Here is a 25028-nt window from a genome sequence, read left to right as displayed (position 1 = left end):
CCGCTTCTCTCGGCGAGACCCGAGACTCCGCACCCCGAACACTCGAACACGCTCCGTGCGTGTTTCTCCGCGCGAGCCGTCTGCGCGTGATCGATATGCGGCTGGGGGACCCGGTGACGTCAGCGGGGCGAGAGAGAGAGAGAGAATATAAATATGCTGGAAGAGTGTGAAGGCGGGAAGGGAGGGGATCTGTCCTTGACTTCCAGTCCTGGAGGGAGCGTCACCATGGACACAGGCGTGGCCGCGGAGTACGGCGAGTTTACTCACTTGCCTCGGAACGTATACGATCACCCCCTACCCGGGCACACACGTACGGTGTTCAGGGATTCAGAAAAAAAAAAAACAACGCGATTTCAAAACTACTCAAGATATCCGAGTGGCGTCTGAGGCCGGAAAAGTAGGGGCATGCACATTTCGCGAAAATATTCCGAGCCTATCTGAAAGTTGAAACACTGTAACATCGTCTGTGTTTCGTGATTGGGTGAGTTTCTTTGAGGCAAATGTCTATTGTTAGAACACCAATCACAGTAATTCAGTGCGGAAGCAAACGCGTCATGAGTGGCTCGGACAAATACGGCATCGTCTTCTCTCGCAGACAGCCGCCAATCACAAGGAAGAAACAGCTGGTGCGGGTTTACCTTTTTGCAGTCTAATAGGCGTTCAGATTTTTTTTTTTTGAAAAATTCCTGCCCCTAACGATACGCATTTAAGAATTTGCTGATACCGGATTGAGTTTTTAAACTGTGGTTTTAAAAGGGTTATAAAGTCTAAAATTCATAGTAATGTTTAGGCATAAAACAACCGGTACAGATTTTTGAAAGCACTTAAGGAACTTGCAATACATCTTGATATGAACCCATGTGAGATTACCACCTAGAGCTTAATAACCTTAAGAAATTGTGCATACTTTTCTGACCATTAAAATAATACCACACTTTGCTTATAGAAAAATACTGATGCCCGTGTTTGTAAAATGATGGCAAACAAATATCCACATGGCCAATTATGTAACAACCCTACTAGAAGTATAGTAAGGACAAATAATAGATGTCTAGAGGGTATGTTTAGAAGTACAATTAAAATTGACTCTTTCCCCATGCGGAGTCTTACTTTACATGTCAACCTTCCCTCCCCCTTAAATTGGAGGATAACCTTGGGTGACTCATCTCAATTTTATTATTTTCGGGAAGGGAATAATCAGTGGTATTTCTACAAGTCTGAAACAACTTGTATATTAAGCTCCAAGAAGACAGTCTCTTGACCTCCACAAAATATTATTTGTCAATATATACCCCACCAAATATTTTATGGCGATAGAAAACATATTTTTAGTGAAAGTAGGATTGTGTTTTCACTAAAAATATATGTTTTTTGTGTGGGAAAAGTATTATCCAATTGAGTTTAAACAATAATAAGTATTTTATAACTCTTTACTAGCATGACCATGCAGGAACAATGAATACATGCTTAAAATATAGAATAACTGCACTGTTAAAAATTGCCACCTAAAATTTACCAAGAACACTTCTTAAATATGTTCAAGAATCTCCATAAATTTTCAGATATATTAGTAAATACACTAGCAGTTATGTTATTTAGTTTAAAAATGAACTCAAGTATTATCTTGGAATATAAACAATGTCTTCAAAAAAACTGCTTCAGTTTGCATTCTGCAAAAAAAAAAAAAAAAAAAAAACACTCTTCATCCTTCCACCTGTCATTTTACTTTTTTAAAAACTAAATTGAGCATAGTTTCTACGAAGGTACAGTTATCTGACACTAAGGAGAACACTTAGTTTATGTCAGATGCATTCATCGTGGAAACGTCTGTAGCGTAACTGAACTGAATTTATATATTTTTTTGTAAACGAAACAGTAATATTTGTGTAAACTTAAATATATTTGTAAAATATGTAAATTTACATGAAAAAAATATCATTACAAAACAGTATTCGCCGTAATGATACTGATTTCGGTTTCTTACCCATTTATGCTTTGTGATGTCAGAGGACTTCAATAGCTTAAGTTATTTGTAAACCGCTCCCTTAATAGCTTTCCACTTTTAACTGTGCACATGAGAGTCGTAATAAACAAAAATAAAGTCAAATTATTGAATACTGTATTCCGTACATGCGAAAATAACCTCAGGCGTGTGTTGTACAAATACGCAATATATTTCTGGTAACATTACACACTATATCTTGGCAACTGGTTTCCAAAGGAATCTTCTTTTGAAGCCCAGTGTGGATGGGGATAGTTGTGGGTTGAGTAAAGGAACGAGGAAGAAGCGTCGGGAACGACCTCCCGAAGAGAAGAGAAGAGAATAGAAGAGAAGGCAGAGCACGTACCAGACTTGCCGGTGATGTCCATCGCCTTGAAGTTCCTGCCCTTGATGACGGTGAGCGTCAGTCTGCCGGCCGTGGGCAGGTAGCACAGGGACAGCATCAGCTCGCCGAGATCCACCTTCTCCTGCGGGCGAGAAGAGCGGGGCTTCGTTACTCTCTCTCTCTCTCTGGGGACGCACCACAACGCCGAATACCATAACGCCGAATGCCAAATTGACTACAACGCCGACAGCTAGAAAACTGCTTTGTACAACAACGCCGAATTACCAAAACGCCGAAATACATTAACGCCGAAAAATGTCATTGCAGGACTGCCGCAAAGGTTAGGTTAGGTAAGGTTAGGTTAGGTTAGGCTAGCCTAGGTTAGGTTAGGTTGTGGCATTTCGGCGTTAAAATACATTTAAGAAACACACACAAATTCATTCATTTGTTTTTCATTTTGCTCCTGTGCCCCCCCCCCCCCTTCATCAAAACAACATTTTTCGGCGTTACTGTATTTCGGCGTTGTGGTACACAGCAGTTTTCTAGCTGACGGCGTTGCGGTCAATTTGGCATTCGGCGTTATGGTATTCGGCGTTATTGTACTTTCGGCGTTGTGAAAACCCCTCTATCTCTCTCGTGCGAACCCAAGGTGTTCTCAATACTCTCTGGGTGCACGTAAAAAAACCCCGAGCTCATTACTAGGGATAGGTGTCTGTTGCGACCAGCTGCGAGTTGGAGCTTGGGTTTCTTCTGGTTGCATGCAGTGATGCCAACCTCCGGGCACACCCATCAGTTACCATATTTACGCATGCAATAAAACACTGGTAAAGAAACACTTCCACGTATAATCCATCTTTAAATTATGTTTGAAAAAGACTCAGATATAAAAATATCAATATTAAAAAAACTGTAACCATATATTAGAATTTAAATTTATATAAGGTTCCATTCAGAAGGGCTTCATTAAAATTTAAATTTGGTAAAACAAACATTGCATGCTTGGATTCTTAAATCTCTCTGAGTGTAAATTTGTTTTGTAGCACATATAATAGGTTAACAGGATGTTACCAAAACAGATTTTACCAAAATTATTGTGTCCTACATTCAGACAACAGACGACTCAAAATTTATCTTACAAAACACTGACGTACCCACGATATTTCTCACATATCATTGGGTTGTCTGTTTCCGTAATAAATAAATACCACTTAGTAGGTCCAAATATGTAATAAATACAGAAAATCACTTATCACTTGGCAGCAATGTGCATGTTTACAGTCAGCATACAAATCACAGCCATCCAGTGCGGAAGCAAACGCGTCCAAAATGACTCGGCCAAATAGGGCAATGTCTTATTTTGCTTACGGCCGCCGTTTTATTACAACAAAACAATCGCTAGCGCTGACATACTTTGATGTATTCTAACGTGCGAGCACATTATTTCGCGAAAAATACATTCCCTTATTTATAACGGTCTCAGAGTCGTCGAGGACGTGTCAAGAGCACTGTAGTCCGATATTCAACGGTATTTTTTAGATGTATGTGTGCTTAAAATCTACACTGTAATTTTGTTTTGTAAATGAAACAGAAATATTCATGTAAAATTATAGATATTTGTAAATTTTTAACAATTAAATGAAAACAACTGTTTCACTACTATATAGTGTTGACATTAATACTGCGTTCGGATTCTTACCAGGCATTTATTCTTTGTGTTTTTCCAGTACCTACAACAGTTAAAGTTATTTGTAAACCGTTCACCTGAATAGCTTTCCAATATTAATTGCGCCCATTAAATAAAGTCTAATAATTGAGTGTTCTTTTATCTTGTCCATGGTTAAAAAATGTTATGCTTAAATTAATCATCAATTATAATATACAATTATGCGAAAATGTTCGTAATTAATAGTCGGTATTATCTCGAAAAACAAATTTCATATTTGCAAAAATAACCATAGCCATGTCTTGTACAATATCTTTCGTGTAGTATTACAAATATCACAGACTATATTTTTGGCAACTCGTTTCCAAAGGAATCTTTTGAAATAAGTATATAGAATTTTTTTTTGTGTACTTTACTACCTATTGAACTCGCGGAATAACAGTGGGTTTTAGAAATATACTGAAGCAGAATATACTGAACTGCAATTCCCGCACGGGGTCTCGGACCACCAAGCCTTTAGTGGCACGAGATGCAGCTACATGACAAGCCTCTTGACCGCTCTCCCGGCAAATGAGCCGTCCAGGTTTTGGCCGTGTTCCATCCTCGCTATCTGCCGCCGCACGGGATTGTGTACCCGGGGTGGTTATGACCAGACTGTACCGGCAGGATGTGGTCATGGCGGGGAAGGAAGTGGAAGGCAGAGGGCGAGAGATGTTCAGGTGTGAGTGGGCGGACGAGCAACGAGAACTTTTCCGTAGACAGAGAGGGCGGAAAGTTTAGTCCGACGGTGCATGCAAAGCTACAGATAATAATTCGGTAAGTTATCAACAAATTGCTGAAAACAAATCGTCATGATTTAAAAAAAAATTTAAATTTTGAAAATTTAAAAACTTACATACATACACGGTAACAACACACGTAACATTTTAACCAAAGCTTCCAAACCACCCTAAGTAGTAGGTACTTTAATGATAAAACCAATAAAAAAACTTTCGTTTTAAAATTTCAAAACTGGATGTTGTGAGTGGCATTTAGCCGCCTGGTACTTCTTTGCCATGCCCAAGTCTCGCATTCGGTCCTCGAGGTCTGCTATTGGTAGAGACCGGAAAATATCGCGATTTCAATGACCTATACGATAGACTCCGTGATGCTGTTTGCACTCGGGCAAATTACATTTGCTCTTTGCCTACTGACACGTGACAACTGTTAACTGGGATGCTTTTGATTCAGTACTTCTTCTGTTGAATTTTTTTTCAATGGCCCAGAGTCCTTCAGTAAAACTGTGATCCAATCATTGAAGCAGCAAAAAGTCAAACGTATTTGGATTCTAGCATATCGCGAGATGAAGCTCCGAATTTTTCAGTTCTTTAGCTATTGGTAGATACTGGAAAAATTCGCGATTTCGATGACCTCCAGTATAGACTCCGCAATCCCCTACATACTCGGACAAATGCCACCTTCTCACTGGCAACTAACTTGTGAGACCTGTCAACTTGGATCCCTGCGATTCGATAGTCCTTTTGTGGAATTTTTTTTCTTTGGCTAATAGTCCTCCAGTTATACTGTTCTCCATTTACAGAAGCAGTAAAAAAGGCAAATGTGTTTTTATTCTATCATCTCTCGAAATGAACCCGAGAATTTTTCCGGTCTCTGAGCTATTGGCGATGATTAGGGACATGCATGTTATGTGAAATGATACCGAGGCCAGCTGAAAGTTAAAAAAAAAAAAAAAAAACTGTAGCATCGTCTGTATTTCGCGGATTGGGTCAGTTTCTTTCAGGTAAGTGTGAACTGTCACAACACCAAGCACAGTAATCCAGCGCGCAAGCAAACGCATCCTGAGTGGCTATGTATGTCAGATAAGGCAACGACTTATCTCGCAGACAACCGACGATTAAAAGGAAGCAACCCCGTGGTGCGGTATAACTTTTTGCAGTCTAATAGGCGTTCACGTGTTTTCTCTCTCTCTCTCTCTCTCTCTCGAAAAACGCCTGCCCCTGACGATGATGACAGCTCGGCTGCAGCTAGAAATGGCTCTCGGCTGCAGCTTAATGAAGCAGCTAATCTGAACCGCATGCAAAGCTGCGCTAGTAAATCTTCACGCCGAAACCTCGTTGCGTAGGTATTTGTTGATCAATCACGCATTGTGGTAATCTATGGACGCTTAGTCACGCGGGTCGAACGAAAGGGATGATGATGATACAGTTTGCGGGCGGGGAGCAATTATCCCTGCATTACCCGGCATGCACCTCCTCGCAGGAGGGGAGGGTCGCGCTTCGCGATACAGCGAACCCGCCGTAACCGCGTTCCGCCAGCGTCGAGGGAGCCGAACGCAATTAACCGCTGGAAGTAAACCGATTATGAAAGCTGCGCGCTGTGTGGCGGCGCGTCCAAGTTTTGTGACCAATTAACGGCGAGTGCCCTTGCTTCGAACACCCGGAGAGAGAGAGAGAGAGAGTGAGGGGGGGGGGGAGGGGGGGGGGGGAAGATTCATCATGTCGGAGCTGTGTTGGTTATCATTAGAGACCTGAAAAATTCGCGGATTCATTTCGTGAAATGCTACAATTGAAATAATGATACCTTAGTGCTGCTTCTGCCATTGGTTCTTTGTTAATCTGGAGTTATGAAATTAGAGACCCTCCCTCATAGAAGTGTCGAATCACAGGCAATCCGTTTCCGAGACGACTCACAAGTCAACAGCCAATGAACAGTTGGCATTGGCCCGAGTTTGTAGAGGATAGTGGAGTCTATCATGGAGGTCGTTGAACCGGCTATTTTTTTTCCCGGTCTCTAGTAATCATACGACGTCACGGCAGTGAGACGTCCTCGAACAAGTGCGCCAGGGCGGAGTCAAGGAGCGGTCGCTGTGGCGTCAACGAAGGGAGGTTCGTGGCCAGTCCTTCGTCTGAGTGTTGATGTTATCCTCCCAGAGGACTCGTCGTGGAGTTCCTGACAGCAGTCCCCGCCAGCGAGGTTCAGGTCGAGCACTGTTGGGATCGGGGCGTGCTACTCGGCGGGTGAGTGGGTGAATCATCGCAGACCCGGGACGAGACGTTTCCTTGAGGACTTTGAGGTGAGTGTTCAATTGAAAAGTCCCTGGCTTCAGAGGGGGATTATACCTACATTGTTGTAGTTTGATTTATATGTATGTTTATATTAAATTTGAGTACTGAGACACATAGGATAATAGAGCATAGTAATATTCCTTGTCTGATGTCTCTGAATTATGGTCATATGTTATCGGTAGGGACCGGAAAAATTCGCGGGTTCAATGACCTGTAGGATGAACTCCATAGTTCTACGTACACTAGGTCAAATGTCACCCACTCATTGGCTGCTGTCTTGTGAGACGTTCCAACGTAGCAGCCTGTGATTCGATACAGCTTTGGTTGGGTGTTTCTCATTGGCCCAGAGTCATCCAGGTGAGTTGTGAGCCAATAGCAGAGGCAGCACTGAGGTATAACTATTTGTATTTTAGCCTACCGCGAAAATAATTCGTTAATTTTTCCTGTCTCTAGTTATCGGTATTTTATTCAATATGCCTGTATTAAGGACAGGTAATAACAGAGCTGTTTCATTTGCAAAGTTGCCAGTGGGAAATAGTAACATTTATCATAGTGGACCCCACGAGTAATTAATATTGAAGTAATGATTTATAATGCTCATAAAGTTATGAAAGCCTTTTTTTTTGTTACGGCCATTTACCTAAGGCCCAAATAAATTATTTCCGATATATGTTAAAGTTTTATAAAGGTTTTCTAAGTTGTGAAATTTTTAGTGAATTGATATGCTAGTTGTTAATGGTTTCAATTTTCTTGTTGTTAGCAGTTGTGATTCGAGAGACGGTGTTGATGATAACTGGAAGATTGTAAATAAGATCATGAGAACACGTACAGTTCTGAACATTCTGAACATTCACTGTAAGGTTATGTGTTTGATCCACTTCTCAATAAACTTGACTCAATCTGCACATTTTCGTTATGTGAACAGAAAAATTTATTTTATATCACTTAGTATATAAACAATTTAGCTTTGTTTGACACTAGCACATAACTAACGGAATGCCTGGTATTTGATATTGACTGGCTGCTAAAAATATATTTTATTGTGCAATAATAATTAGTGTTTATTATTTATATATATTTTTCAGAATATATAAAATTCTACTAATGTTGTCAAAAGAAGCTGTAATGTTCTTAGAAAATCCAACAATAAGTAAAATAAAAAATGATATTAAACTTTTTATTATTATAGATTGTATATAAAACAATAATTTAAATGATAAGCCGAGAAAAATGGGTGCTATTTGCTCTGTATTGAAATCTAAGCGTGAGATGGACTAAAAAATATGTACGTTATATGGTTGACGAATGAACATTTTGTTTTTAAAAGTGGCGTTGAAGCTCGCTATTATTTGGCATGTGACAGCCCTCACAATACTGCTCTGCTTTCAAAAGCAATTCTCCACAAAAGTTGCTCATAAGCGACATGACAACGAACGGGAAGATTTACTGTGACGTCTCCTAAATAAATGTGTATAAAAATTGTGATTCGCGAGATGAAAATGTGCTGGCACTCTGACGGGTTCTCACAAGTGCAAGAGTACTAGCAAACTCTCCATGTTTCTGCAGTGAACCAATTTGTTGTGTAGCAAAATTTAAATTTCGGGAAAGATGATAAAAATCCTAATTAAAATATGAAACAGTAAATGTGCTGAGCCGCAGGTACGCTTAAAATACGACTGCACATTATAGGACACTCCCTGGATGAATTTGATACAACTAAAAAGGTTCAATTTTGACAGCCACTATGATAAAAAAATTATGAGAAAAAATAATGCCATTGGAAAAAAGTGGGAACCATCAGCAGAAAGTGTAAAACCAGCTTATTCAACAAATAAATAGTTAATTATGTTATTTTCAATCTACGTTCAGTGTATGCTGCAACACCGGATTTGATTTTAATCTTCTTAGAATTTTCGATAATGTTAGTAAATCTGGACTTTGTAAAAGTAGCGTAAATGCAGGTAGAATGTGCGTACGAAATTAATTGAGTAAAACCTTTATTCGCAAAAACAGAAACCCGATTTTTGGAGTATATTTTTTGCAGTGCAGGCTTTGAATTGCTGCAGACGACCAAACGCAGAATGAGAAATGAGAAAATCGAGTGTGACGGAAAGGTAAGCTCACTTACGTGCTGTGTCCAAATCTCCATGCAGAATACTCAACTGAAAGGATACAAACGATACACGGAGAATAAATTATGCTAGTTGCTAGTTAGAGTTGGTTCAACGTTTTTGGAGGAATAAATAGAAAAAAAAAATATCTTCGAGAAAATTATTTACGTTCTTCAGAGGTAGGTATTCACCTACTGTGATATTTGTTATCACAAAGTTACAAAGAAAAGAGTAAACGTAATGGAAAATAAGTTCTCGATAATTACGTCTATTAAAGGAGACTTTCTGAACGTCTCAGTGAACTCCATCTGACCTTTAACGGTACGAATAAAGAACGCGATAAAAGATACAAAGGAAAGGATGGACGATGTGGAGCGAATGTTTCATCTCAAAGTGACAAAACATTTTTATTTTTAATTAGCTATGGTCAATCTGTATATGAAGGTAAAAATTTGTATACGGGCTAAAAGTTGCATCTTTGCTTTTAACTTTTGGTAATGATCTCTTGGTTATATCTGACACGATGGTAAAACTGGAATAACCAACGCATTTGAAACAATTTTAATAATACCGCATCCCATGTTAATGTATATATGCTATTTAAAGATTTATTTCCGCTAAAGTGATGAACTCTCACTATAAGCAAAATGTAATTGACTTGATTTCTGGATTTACATAGTACAAAAATACATGTTAGAATACAAATATGGTAGTGAATACTGGAAGTAAGAAATCAGAAAGTCGATAGCAAAGTAATGCGATTTAAAACATCAAGTTATGACAGTTACACAAATCCCAAAATAGTTAAGTAGCTTATTACGTAAAAAATTTGATAATTAGAACATTTCATTTTTTACTATTACAGGTTAAAAAACCAACAAACAATTTAAAAGAGTGAGTAAAAATAAAAAAACAATAAAAACTAAAACGTGGAAACGAAGGCATTCAATCCTAAATAAACATACGAGTATCTGTTTGTTTTTTTAATTAGAGATGAACTCAGACACATGAATAGTATATTTTGGGGGCTACTGGCGCTGGTGCCGATACGAGGATTGAGGATAGGGTCAATTACCGACCACCATGACGTCACGGCGGCTATCTTGGATGACCTTGACCATGGTGGCCATTTTGGATCCGCCAATTTGGATTCAGCCATTTGTAATTCTAGAACATTCAGCCATTTTTTCTTTTGGAATCTAACGCCCCACTCCTGTGCTTTAGACTTTTCGTTACTGCCAACATCTTGAAAAGCTTTAATGGAAATTCAGAAAAAATTTTAAACTTTATAAAAAGTAATGAATAAAATTTCAATAAAAAAGTTTCGCCATCTTGGATTCTCGAACGTTTCACTTTTAATTACGGCCGCTATCTTAAAGATCCGTAAGTACTTATTATGATAAAAAATTAGGAAACAATTTAAATTTAAAAAATAATTTCATTGATAAAATTTTGATATAAACTTACTTGCGTCGTGGAGACCTGTATCACTAGGTACTAAAATAGTGTTCGCAGTAAAACTGAATTCGTATTCTTACCCGGGCATTTATGCTTTGTGTTGTCCCAGTTCCTCCAATAGTTAAAGATTTTTTGCAAACCATTCACTTAATAGCTTTCCATTATTAACTGCGTAAATAACAAGCATGATACAACAAAATGAAATCAAATTGTTGAACATTCAATTATCTTTTCCATGGTTTACAAAATGTAGGTATGCTTGAATGAAAAAAACAATTAAAATATAAAATCATGCCCCAATTTTCTTACGAAGTATTGAGTTATATCTCTAAAAACGTATTTAATAAATGCAGAAAAATTAACATAGCCATGTGTTGTTAAAAGTTACATCTTTCTTGCAGTATTACAAACTAGTTCTTGGAAACTGGTTTCCAAAGGAATATTTGCTAAAAATTAGAAGAAAAAAATATATATTTTGCACAGGAGTGGATTATATTTTGACTATCCAAGTAGACGGATTTTAATCCATTTAATCGGTAACGGATATTGACGGGTAGACAAACTACGACTTTATCGCTCGATATGGGAGCATCTAAATAAAGGCCTTCTTTTTTTTTCCCCTTTCTGTGTAGTGCGCTTTGATCGTCGAAGTATATCACTTTGCTGTCGACATTGAAAATCTGTGCCCTTCGGACCAAGTCTAGCTTTCTCGTTTGCCTCTCTTTCTTTCTCTCTCTCTCTCTCTCTCTCTCTCTCTCTCTCTCTACAGCTGCCGCCCACTCTGTCTGTTGTCTGAAAGGGCGCGCCAAACGCTTGACCGCTCTCGTTAATGACTGTGGGCATGCTGGGTTGGAAAAATGGAGAAGTGGGGGGGGGGGGGGAAAGTGGTAAAGTGGAAGGGGAACTAACGTTTCCCGTGGTTTTATTTTCAGTGATTCGTTTTTTCTCTGTTCCCTGACGTTCTAGAAATGGCCTCAACTCTGGGAAAAGGTGGTTGAGAGGGTAGTGGCACAACTGGCGACCCTATCCACCCAATTTATTTATTTTAATACGAATTGCTTTGTTATTACTTTTAATTTCTCATTGAAATAGAAAATATTTTTCGAAAAATTTTTTTATATACTTCTTGACAAAGTGGTTGTTAGGTACCTGAATTAACTTAGCCTGGTAGAAAGTTGGAAGAAAATATTCCCGACCTTTCTGTCAAAATTGCAGACTCCATACCACCTACCAGATCAGGAGGATAGGGGCCCCAGGCTGGCCAACAGATCCAGGCAAAAAAGGACGCGTTCCCTACTCAGGTAAGTATATATATAAGTGCAAGGGGCAACAGCACAATAAAAGAAAAACAACTGCTACCCTCAAGATGACGACTGCAACGTCGACGGCCAATATACTGTTATTCTTAGTGATATCTTTAGTTTTCTTTAGGCCGTCTACATTCGGAGCTACTCAACGGAAATCCTCGCTCGTCCACCGCGATGGTGACGCGGTGCAGTGAGTCGGACAATAAACAGAACGATCGTCCGATAGTTTCGGTACGTACTTGCCATAGTTACACATAGCCAATAATCGCTGTACTAATTTATTACTGATGTTCCTTCACAATTCCCTACGTGATATTTCGATTTCCCTTTTTGAGATTTTAGAATTATTATGTTTTTGCGATTTTTGCATTTTTGCGATTTAGTTAAAATTTTGAAGTTGAAACCCCAAGGGTTGAAAAAAGGAAAAAAAAAGGGGGGGGGGAGGAGGGACGCTACAGAACTATAGCAATCTAATTTAATTATCTTAACAGAGAAAATATTTTGGAAGGGATATTGTAGCCCTTAGTGGGCCACAATAATGTATTTCCTCCCATTATACCCCGACATGACTCATGCACAGAAGCGGCAGGAATTGTTTCCAAGTAGTCTGTATTTAATGCCGGTTTGGCACACGTGGTAAGTACGACTGCCTTTCGTACAGGCTTGACATGCGTGTACTATGTATTTAATAACATACACATAAAAAAACAGCAAACAATTCACTTAAGAAAAATTAAAAACAACATATAAATATCTAAAATATTAAGTTTTCTTTTCTCGAGAAAACTCATTACTATTATTTCTATGTTTAAACGTTGGGAGTTCCGGAAGTCTACTAATTTCCTGGAATCTTAGTGTGACAATCAATAGAGTCCCGGAAATTTCGCGGATTCCTCTAGTCTCAGGATAGAATTCGAAGTTATAGGTGTGCTCGACCCATGTTTACTTTCCCATTGGTTGATTTCTTAGCGAGAACATTTTTATCCTTGTTATTTGGCACTACCTGATTCGCTTACTTCTCTCCTGGCTGGACATCGTTGGCTCACGGTCGTAAGGGGGCGTGTACAGATAACTGCGGTCCAATCATGAACACAGTGCGACAGTGTGGAGGTTTTCATTCTAGCTTGCGACTAAATGAATGCGCGAAAATTCCGTGGCTCTAACAATCAATTATCTTTTAAAATTCAATAATAAAGAAAACTTACTCATAAAAAAATTACATAAGGGTTGTACTTGAGAAATTCATGGCCGCAACCCTGCACGAAGGCCCCAGATCTCGCTCAGAGGCGCACTCTCCGCGCTGAGAGCTGGAGGCCGGGACTCACCTGCGGCGCGCACAGGATGTTCATGGTGTACTCCAGCTCCTGCTGGAGGTCGGCGTTATCCAGGAGCCCTTTCAGCACCACCTGGCCGATCAGGTCGTGCCGCGAGAAGCGGTCGAAGTCGTACACCGAGAACTGCAGGTACCTCTTCCGCAGGTCCTCGTACGACACGCTGCAAACACGGAGTGACACCCCCTACCTAAGAGACCTGCCAAGATTCGCGGTTTCGACGGCCTTTCAGGCCTTACACACACACCCTGTACACTCGGGCAAATAACGCAAGTTTCATCGGCTGCCGACTTGTGTAAGTCGTCTCAGCTGGTTTGTCTGTGATTCGATCCTTCCTTGGTTGAGGGTTTTATACCTGGTTGAGATGTTCGTCCAGATGAACAGTAAGCCAATAGCAAAAAATTATCTAAGAGGTATATGTGTTTGAATTCTAGCCCATCACCGAATGAATCCGCGAATTTGGCAGGTCTCTACTCCTACCTTTTCCTGACGGCCCTTTTGCGGCGCAGCTGTGGTGCTTAGGGACAGAGACCCAGAAGTGTCGCGCATCCGTCATAGCCGTGCTCAGCCCGTGTTAACTTTCACATTGGTTGATCTATTAGCAAGATCATTTTTTAACATTTCTGATTGGCACTACCTCATTCGCTTACTTCTCTCCTAGCTGGGGCATCGCTGGCTCGCGGTCGCAGATAGGCGTGCCCTAATAACTACCGTCCAATCATGGACACTGTGCGAGAGTGTGAAGGTTTGCACACTAAATTCAACTTAATGAACGCGCGAAATTTCCGTATCTCTAGGGACAGGAAAAAAAAATTCATGGATTCATTTAGTGATAGGCTGAAAATCAAATATGTGTACCTTTGTGCTGATACTGCCTGATATTGGCTCGCAGTTTGATTGGAACTATATGGGTCAAGGAGAGACTATTAACCAAAGAAGCATCGAATCACAAGCTACCCAGTGGAGACTTCTCAAAAGTTAGCACTCAATGAATATTTCGGTTAGCTTGAGGTATGCAGAGAATAATGGAGGCTATCCTAGAGGTCATTACACCCGTGATTTTTTCCGGTTCTTACGTATCTCCAATGAGGGACGTGTGTTTTTTTTTTAAGGTTCACGACAATAAATGTTTACACTTTTTCAAGTTCATTCAAATGTGTTTTTTTTTGTTTTAAGGTTTGGTACGATGGTTGTTAAAAGCAAAATCACATGTTTCATTATGGTTTCACCTATAATTAGTTTACGTTATGGCAGATATTCTAAAAAAAACAAAACAATTACAATGACCATAATTAAAACCCTTGATTCAATTAAAATATGCAGTTGCCATTTTGTAACTTTATTACCAGGAGGTGCTGCAGGTCATAGTTAATTTTAGCTCCAGTGGAATTATTTAAATATAATTTAAAGCAGAGAGCGTATTAAATGGAAAAGGAATCAGCCGAGAAAAAAATGAGCCCATGTTATTTTACAGCAATGAGCAGGAACTTTTTCGCCAATGACGTTATGAATTTGTACTCCAGTGAATAAATTGTGTTCCTTTTTTTTAATGATAGCTAACGATGTTTGGATTGTAAATAACGCTCAAATAAGCATACTTGCGTAAAACGGGTGAGGTTTTAAACCTGAATCTAGAAAATGAAATGGCTTCTCGCGTCGGCAGCAGACAATAAACACTAATTAGGCCTACCAACAGATAGTCAGGTTAGAAACTGAAGCCAAACTGAGAACGAAACCTCCCGTTTAATAGCAAAATATTATTACTGTTATTATCCTTGTTGGCATGTTGTTAACATCTTTGTTCACCAAAAACTCACTTCATGATGGCATTTTTACGATTCTTTCTAGCGAGCTCCTTTCAAGCAGTTAGACAAACTTTTAGCATTAGACTTTAAGCAGCTACAGTTTGTTTGGCTAACGAGAGTGACTTAAAGTTTATAGCAGATACCCTCTCCATGGACTAAATGCGGAATTACAATAACCCGTCGCCTCCGTCACTCTTTCGTCCGTCAACATCACGCATCTGGCCGAGTGATCAACAACTTGAATTCCTACTTCGGCAGAATGTTTTCCCAAATAAGTGCTGCCAACAATCCATGCTTTCTCTCGATTTGCTATTTATATCGTTTTCATGTACGTGTTGTATTAATATTTCATAGTTGTTGTTTGAAATAGAGTTTTAAGACCCGAAATGTTATCATACAAAACATCTGAACGACCTGCACAAAACTGGCCTGCGTTCTGGTGACAATTGACAGCCACGGCCAAATCCATAGACACAGGGCCGTATTTACGCGCAGGATATCTAGGCTGTTGCCTATGGGCCCGCACCACAAATGGGGGCCCGCACCACACGACAAGAAAAAAAAAATTATACTGCGATGTGGATCTTCTTATATTCTTAAAATACGCGTCGACATAGTGCCCAGTTGTTTTGTGTGGATTAATTGCGCCGAACTAAACTATTCTGTGGAAAGCTGATATATGAGTTGTCAGCATTTAGATATTTTCGATTATTTTTATTGGTTTAGGTGTCACTAATTCCTTAACCTCTAAATACTGTTTGGTTAAATTGTCTAGTTTAATAATAAACTAATTTTTCAAAATAGAAAATTGATCAAAAATATGAGTTTTGTAGGTCAATTAAAATAAACTACCCACCCAGACCCAGGCAAAGAGGCTCCCACTGTTTCACTGGAAGGGGATACTCCTTCCCCTTAGAGAGGGCCCGCACCACAGACTCAGCCTAGGGGCCCACAGGCAGTAAATCCGGCCCTGCATAGACATAATGCATCCGTCCGTCCGTCAAAAATCAGAGCTTGTCAAGCTTTTTTGACGGACGGACAGACGGAAATCTTCGGGCCATCCGATCAGCTGCATGTCACGTGACCGACGGACGGAAGCGACGGATTGTTTCAGACTGACCTGAATATGAAGGTCTCGTTGAAGACGGGGTTGAGGTTCTTGCGGTGCACCTTGGTCTGGAACTTCTTCTTGCGGTCGGGCAGCAGGTACACCTTCACGTAGGGGTCGCTGCTGCCGGTCATGTCCTTCACCGGCAGGTCACGAGCCTCCAGCACCTGTCGTGGTCAAGGACTTCGACAATACTCACTGCCTCCAAATCAATGCCAACACACAAAAAAAATATAACGTGTAACATCTTAACTCTCAGTATTTTGTGGGAGTGTTATCGTTCGAGACCCGGAATTTTCGCGCATTCATTTAGTCGCAAGCTAGAATTCAAACCTTCACACTGTCGCACTGTGTCCATTATTGGCACGCAATTGTTTGGACACGCCCGTCTACGACCGTGAGCCAATGATGCCCAGCTAGGAGAAAAGTAAGCGAATCAGGTAGTGCCAAATAACAAGGATAAAAATGTTCTCGCTAAGAAATCAACCAATGGGAAAGTAAACATGTGTCGAGCACACCTATAACTTTGAATTCTATCCTGAGGCCAGAAGAATATGAGAAATTTCCGGGTCTCTAGTCATCGTGAATGGAAAGGCAGACGCAATGAACGGAAATGTGTAACCACGAAGCTGCCATCTGTGGCGGATGGCACGAACCAAAGTTCACAAAGCCAAAGGTTAACTTTATAGTATTAACTGTTTAGTAAATTTTTAACAAGATGGGCGGGAATTTAATAAAATTACTTGTCGAAAATATGGTATCATGCTGGGGGTTCGGCAATTTTTTTTTCAATTTTTTTTTAGTTTTTATTGCAGCTGTTTTATTATATAGTTTTAAATTTCGGTCTGCTAATAGTTGACGTAGCTGCTCCGGCAATGAATTCTAGCTGCGGGTGCGGAAACTAAGTGTGATTCTCGTCCCTAAATTGGTTGAAAAGCGTATATTTATCAAGCTCGGTATTTTTTCAAAGAATTATACGTTGAATTTCGTGTTCAAGTTTCATGTTACAAGTTTGTTAACAACATCAACAACACGAGAACGCATGAATTTCGCTCGTTGCCGAGGTTAGATGTTACACGTCATTAGCGATTAGGTACTGAAAGACTCGCTAACATGTTTTAAAAATCTTACGACTTAACTGAGACTTGCAAATTTCACGTCATCATCCGGCGAGAGCCTGGAATGAAAACCATTACACACATGAACTGCGTAATAATTCAACATTAGGGATTTTTTTGGCACGCTCATAAGAACCAACAACATCATACAATTCAAATGATACAGTCGCATGCCGTTCTTCCGGAGAGTAAACTGTGCCAGCAGCCCAAGTAAAACAGACACCGAATTATTTATGTACAAGAGCGAAGAGTTCATTTTTGTAACACACTGTAAAATGTTGGTTTAATTAATTTTTTATCTTTTACAAGGAAAATTCTCAAAGCTCTGCCTTACAATTTTACAAGTAATATCGTTATCATCTGGGTATCTACGTACTATCCTTATAAAAAAAACCTTTACAGTGCAGAAAATAACGCTAACTTTGCAGGTATCTGCTTATTACATACTCTGACCGGAACTTTAAGACACTAACGCCTTTATCTAAAAAAAAAATGTCATAGATGCACTATAAAAAATATGTTTTGTACTTTTACAAGGAAAATACGTGGAAACACTGTTGTAAACGATATCATTCGTAAAACTGCAAAGCAGAGCTTCGCAATATTACAAATTGTACAAAGCACTGTCTTGTAGTTTTACAAGTGACATCGTTGGCATCTGAGTTTCCAAGGACTTTTCCTAGTAAAAGCACGAATCGTTTTTGACGTGACATCGGCTGCACGCACGAAAAAGCGTCCCTTAACGCACATTGTCCCGTTACGCTGTGTACCATTACGCTCATTGTACGCTTGCGCCGCATCTATCTCTCTTCCACTCGATTGGAACAACCATCGATTTGACTTTTTCGAGGCACATTAAACTTGAAACACTCCCCTACTTTTCCTATCATCGTCCTATCCTTAACAGAATAACACAGATTGGAAGAAGTTAAATAGCAAACATGTATAAATGTTATAGTTAAAATAATATCTTCGTTAAAGTAATAAACATAGAGTGCAAATAAAAGTAAATTTATCAATTAAATAGTAGATTTCATTTCACTCCTTCTTTTTATCCATACAAAATAGTGATAATTCAATAAAAATGATTCAATTTTATTCACAAAAGTATGCAATCATTTCATCAATGTTTTGTTATAACGTTGTCACATTAAACTATCGTCCGTATTTTTTTTGGTAGAATGCCCTATGCACGACGAGAAGACTATACGCTATAAGTCCACAGCCTTTACGCTAGAGACAATGGTGAGCGTCGCACTTGTCATCCCACCTCTCCGACTCGAACGCACCCCTGGTCAGACGGGGGTGTACAAGAACCTCTCACCGCGCCGCTCACCTTGACGATGAGGCCTTCCATCTCCGAGTCGTATCTGAGCGCGAAGTGCAGTTTCCCGCAGTACTCCATCTCCCCGGTGCCCGAGCTGTCGGTGGAGGACTGCCGCACCATCTCCTTGGCGTACAGCTCCGGCTGCACAGCGAGAGCAACGGGTTTGTAAATACAGGGAACCGGGGAAAGTGGTCACAGGGGCAAGTTGACAAACTCTTTACTTGGATAATATGGGAGATCGGGAGAAGTGGTAACAGGAGCAAGTTGTCAAACTCTTAACTTGGATAATATGGGAGACTGGGAGAAGTGGTCACAGGGGCAAGTACTCAAACTATTTACTTGGATAATAGGGGAGACTGGGAGAAGTGGTCATAGGGACAAGTTGTCAAACTCTTAACTTGGATAATAGGGGACACCGGGGGAAGTGGTCACAGGGGCAAGTTGTCAAACTCTTTACTTCGACAATACGGGTGACCCGGGGGAAGTGGTCGCAGGGGCAAGTTGATAAACTCTTTACTTGGATAATATGGGTGACCGGGGGAAGTGGTCACAGGGGCAAGTTGTCAAACTCTTTACTTGGACAATACGTGTGACGGGGGGAAGTGGTCACAGGGGCAAGTTGTCAAACTCTTTACTTGGAAAATACGGGTGACCGGGGGAAGTGGTCACAGGGGCAAGTTGTCAAGCTCTTTACGTATGCGTTTGTCAATGGATAGAATGTACAGATTTTCATCCACAGGTTACAAAAGAGTCACCATCTAACGGCCTTAAAATGATTATTTGCTAACCGCAGCTTTGCTCTTTTCAGAATGGCCATTTTTGTGTACATGATAAGTGCGAGTAAAAACGTTCTGTCTACTTAATCAGTCACTGTGCAAGTTTCTTGATACAAGTTAAGAAATTTAACAACATATTGAAATTATATAAACTTTTTGTTTTAAAATAATGTACAGAAATATTATTCACTTGAAAAACTTTAGATAGTGTTGCAAAATAAAATAATTATTGTGTTCTGGCGTAAGTTAACATGACACACGCTGAATTAACAGCATTAACGGCTGCAGCTACTACTGCAATGTTATTTGCGAACGATACTGATTGCTAATTATCCAGGAATATTTGAACATTTACGGGGAATACGTTTACTTGAAGTGAATATGAACTCACTAAGATCTTATCAGATGGTTAACAAAACGTTCATAAATTAATTTTTTATGTCCACAGCAAACGTAGCTTATGAAATAATCAGTATGTCTGATGTTTTAATCCGGTGTAATTTCTACGATGATCCAGTTATCAGGAACTACAAAAAAATACCAAAACTTTTTTTAGAATTTTTTTTATTAACTAACCACAATTTCTTTCAATGCGTTACAATGTGTTTCGGCGTAAGAGTAAGAAAGTTCTCTTTACCAATCACTCCTTCGCCAGCGGTCTGCCGACTGCAGTCGTGGTTTACTGTTTTGGGCGCCATCTGTTTCCGGACATACCTATATGTGCTTCATGTTTCAGCACCACGTAAAATTTATTTAATTCACCCAATCACTTTTATTCTAATAGTTACAAAAATAATCGAAATTTGTTTAAATAACTTTTGTACGAGAAAAAAAAATATTTTACAGCACAATGGACATAGAGTTAGTTGTATGCATGCATATATACATGCATGTACTTCGGCCGTAACGCGCGTGCGCGTTAAAAATCATCCGCGGCATGCAAAAAGAAAGTCAAACTTCAATAAACGTGTGTCGTTAAGATATGTAAAATCTGGACGTCTTCCAAGATGGAAGTGGAGTAGGAGATGAAAAGGAGCCAGAGATCGTACGCAAACCTGCAAGGAGTCTGAATGAACACTTGCGCCAGAGAGGAGGCAAGTAAATGGAAGCCCTGCCGACACTCGAATGGTCCGGTACGGACTGGCGCCCCTAATGAACCCGCGCGGCGGGCAGGAGTGGCGACGCGAACAACCTGTTGCTCCGGCAGTGGCGCGCGCTGCGGGTTGGCCTGCCCGGCAAGGCGGGGCGGGGCGGCCCATCTCTTTACTCCGGGGGCCGGGAGTGGCTATTTTTAGCCCTTTCTGCGCGGCCAGGGACGCCTGGCTCCCTGCATCCTCCCCCACCCCCACCCCCTGGACATGGTTGCGCCATTTCACGGCAGAGCGAGCCCCAGGCCGCCCGCGGCGCCGGCCATCTAGGCGAGATCGCCCGAGCTCCGCGCAAGCAGGGCCTAACTGCCTCTCGGCTCGCCGCGTGTTCCTCTCCAGAAACATCTGAACACTCGTAAGACTTCTCGCGCCAGCGTGGTTTTTTTTTAAAATGTAAATACGTCTTTAAAATTTGCTTCCATAGTGGGAGGCAATTCAAAAAAAATAATGATAACAAAATCGGGAGATACAGTTTGGTGTTGCAGGCTACATATCTATCATCTCCATCCAAAATTTTATCACACCACTGCGTAGCTGACGGATCGAAGAATTCGTCCCGCTAAGTGAGGACTGTGACGCATCGCGCGCGGTGGAGGGGGAAGCGCCGCCATTTTGAGTTCATATTTGCTGCGTTTCGAGATTTCCATTTAGTATAACTTTTGACTCGGAGAAGCTACGACGTTCGTTTGAGTTTCAATCGTCAGCTCTCGTCAAAATCTATCGATTGCATATATAATATAAGTGTAAAACAGTTAAAGTGAATATATATGGTGTTAAAATAAAAAAAATAGCGGAAGTTATATTTTGTATAGAAAATATTTCCTTTTACGTACACGTATTCACGTACAACACACGTCCATGTACATGACACAGCCACATACCAATTTTTTTATCAAATAATTGGTGACCGTCTGCAAGAGAAGCAGATGCCTTATTTGACTCGGCCACTCACGACGCGTTTGCTTCCGCTCTGAATGGCTGCGAAAACACAGACGATGCTACAGTGTTTTAACTCTCAGTCTCAAAAAAAACCTTTTCGCGAAAAATAGTGCGTCTCATCCTTAGTTTGCACATCTGCCTTTAACGCTTTTCTTATTTTGGCGTGCTCTGTTGCCAGATGCACACCATAGAGCACAAATATTATAGACACAACTTCACAATGTAATGATAATGATTTTAAATGTATCCGAAACATTGTGTTGTATAAAGTAAACTTTGGAATGAAAATTTAAAAAAAATCTGTTGTCTTTTATCAACAGCATCATGTTATAACATTCAATTTTCATTTCTAAGAGGTCGTAATTAAAAGTCACCATATTGGTATAACATATTTTTATCAGCAAAAATGTTATATCACTTAATATTTAAAAAAAAAAATCACAAAATTTTATGGAATGCCTTGCTGACAATAGCGACCGACTGTTACGAATAGTTTCCCTTGTGAAATAAAAATTGGTATTTAACATTGAATGTTTTCGTTAGCATGACTACAACTATAATAATACTGTCAATAGGCATTTACTTATTGTTTTAAAAATCTACAATTAGTAAAATTAAATTTTATATTAAACTTATTATAGTTAAAAATGATATACAAATTAGGATTTTTAATGGAAACAAGCCGGGTAGTATGAACGTGGCAACAGTGGTTGCCATTTACTCTGTACTGCAACCTGAGCATAAGACCGACTATAGGCAGTGGCTACGACGCTATTATCTTGAATTAGTCCTTATTCTAACACCAACATCGGAATAATGCACCGAATAGTATAATTTAAAGGTGCGCTTTGCTTTCGAGAGAAACTAATTGGCATTATGATAAATAAAAAAAAAAAAACTTTTACACAGACCGAACCAGCATCGTGCTATAGACTGTCTCACTCTTAGATTGCAGTACACGGCTTATGGCACGCGCTGTTGCCAGATCCCTAATACGTTATGAAAACGTTAAGGAGGTATGCTTCTTTAGAATTATGAGTGCACGAGAAGCATTTTAAGAATCCACATAAAAATTAAAATGATTTATAATATCATTGTTGTAATACTGTAATATATAATTTATTTTTGTCTTTAACGAAAACAACAATTCCTACACATCCATTTATTCGAATTCACACGAAAATTGCATCGTTAACTTAATAAAAAAAATAATATTATCATGTAATTTCAATTCAAAATTCTTATGATACTTGGCAACCACTCAGAGACAAGGACAGCGCTAACGGCAGTCGACGAGTGTTAGAAAGAGAGAGAGTGATCGCCCATTTACGTTCACACTGCATTCTAAGCGTGGTACAGACAATAGATGACGCCCTCTCGCTCGAACGGCGCGGGAGAACATGATGTCTTCTTCAGCTGAAGGGAACCCCATTATCTGTTGCTTCCCTCGGTGATATATCACCATGCTCTACCCTACCCCTCCTTCCCACAACCACCCTTATGACACGAATCTCATACAAACACACGCCGTGGGAATCGGAGTCCACCACGAGCGAGGAAGGAAAAGCAAAATAAGAGGAGGGAGAGAGATGTCTCCTGCCGAGGGTTCGCCCAGCCGCGCGAACAGCATGAGCATTAATCAACCCCCCTTTTTGCGCACCCCCCCCCCCTTTTTTTCCAATTTCCCAAGCGCTTGAAGAGTCGCAAACTGCGTGTTCCTTCCCCGTGGGAAGCCGACTGCAAGGTCTGCACTGCTACATCTAGTACTTTTTATAGATTTATAGTGTTTTAGTACGTTTACTTACACATTGTTTGTCCTTTTATTTTAAACTAGCCAATGCCCGGCATGCGTTGCAATGCCTCAATCTTTTTTTTTTGTATTTTTTTTTTAAGTAGGTACACATATAGAAAGCATCTCTCTATCTTTCTCTGTTCATCTCTATGTCTCTGTATCTCTACCAACACACACACACACACACACACACACACACATATATATATATGTGTGTGTCTCTATATTTTACTTTATCTCTTCTATATGTCTATATATATGCATCCCTCTGACTCTATTCGTCACTCAAGAGCAATGAAAATATTAAAAAATAAATATTTTTACCTATTTATATATTTATTTATAGTTTTACTTGTCACAGGTGTGACATAGGTATATAAAAATACGCGCGTTTCCGATTGAAACCTTGTGTAAAAATTTCAAAGCAATCGGTGAAGAGCTTTCAGAGGTTTAAGAATCTAAATGAACGAACTAATATTACAATTATACATATATATATATAAAATAAACGCTGTAGAAAAGCAAATGTTTCCTCTTTTAACAACGCTAGTATCAAAACTGTTCTGTGGCTTCCTTTTTCATCAGCAGAATACTGAAAGAACATTTAGAGCAGTGAAATTAATCAAAAGTAAATTAAGAAATAAAATACAAACTACAAAAAAAAATTCTAACGGCTGTTTATTGTATTGTTTCCGAAGAACTAATATATTTAACAAACTGAGCTAGAAATGAATGATTTCCCCCCCCCCCTTGTGAGTTAGAACCCTTTTAAGTTTTATTATAATAATTAAAAAATTGTTAGTTAATGTATAATTATTTTTATTCTTATGAAAGTATTATTTTAAATATTAAAAATTACTTGATACATCAATAAACGTGTCAAAATCTAGCATAATTATTACAATTTTAACATTTGATGTCTTCGGAACTGCAAGCGGAGGCCTAAAAATCATTTAATTGAAATTAATTAATTGAAATAATTTAGGGTAACACCCTTATTTCTCTAAATTATTGTGACGTGGATGAATGTGTTTTTGAAAAGGCTGATTATTATACATGTCAAAAATAATGTAAAATGTCACCTTTTTGTATCACCCTTTACTCTAACATGTTCGAGAAAAACTTGTATAAAATGTAGTACGAAATACTTCGACGCCTGTCAGGTATGCAACATTCACAAAAAACTGTTAATGACAACACTCAGTTTGAAACAGCTGCCTAAAATCAGAGGCACTGTTTGTTAAGTGGTGTATATCCTAATGATGGTATTTCAAAAAGAAAACATTGAACTTGCAGCGCCACCTACGCAAAATGGTGACTCCTGAGCGTAAAGCGTTTTGTGTTCTGCAATATGCTAAGAGTGAATCTGTAATTTCAGTTCAACGTGCGTTCCCCATTAGGATCTCTTTGTACGAGAGTGGTTGAACGTTGAAGTCCCTGACCGTTGGATTGGTCGTACACGTCGATACGACAGAGCTCTTTTTCGCTGGCCTCCACGTTCACCTGACACAACGCCATACTTTTTTTTTCCTTTCGGGATTTATAAAATATCGTGTCTACGTTCCGCCGCTAGCTAATGATTTGCCAGAGTTGAGACACAGAATTGAAGAAGCTATTGCTCCCATTACTCCGGACGTGTTAACCAAACTGTGGGAAGAATTGGACTTTAGGTTGAATTTGTGCCGTGTAACAATGGGGAAAAATATTGAACATTTTTAAGAAAAACATGGTTATATTACCTACAATTTGATGT

General features: G+C 39.6%; 1 protein-coding gene across 1 annotated transcript in view; it reads right to left on the bottom strand.

Moving 5' to 3' along the window:
- The window catches only part of LOC134534555 (synaptotagmin-10-like), a 113424-nt gene that overhangs the window by 10709 nt on the left and 77687 nt on the right, over positions 1-25028 (bottom strand). Inside the window, exons 4-7 of the mRNA XM_063373036.1 lie at positions 18630-18761; positions 16188-16342; positions 13257-13425; positions 2345-2469 (exon numbers count right to left, since the gene is read on the bottom strand). Of these exons, the coding sequence (XP_063229106.1) occupies positions 2345-2469; positions 13257-13425; positions 16188-16342; positions 18630-18761 (581 nt within the window). The remainder of the gene's footprint in view (positions 1-2344; positions 2470-13256; positions 13426-16187; positions 16343-18629; positions 18762-25028) is intronic.

The sequence above is a fragment of the Bacillus rossius genome, chromosome 7 (assembly GCF_032445375.1).
Source record: "Bacillus rossius redtenbacheri isolate Brsri chromosome 7, Brsri_v3, whole genome shotgun sequence".
In the NCBI taxonomy this organism is placed as follows: domain Eukaryota; kingdom Metazoa; phylum Arthropoda; class Insecta; order Phasmatodea; family Bacillidae; genus Bacillus; species Bacillus rossius.
The sequence above is the reverse complement of the archived record's forward strand: the minus strand, read 5'-3'. Positions and strand labels throughout refer to the sequence as shown.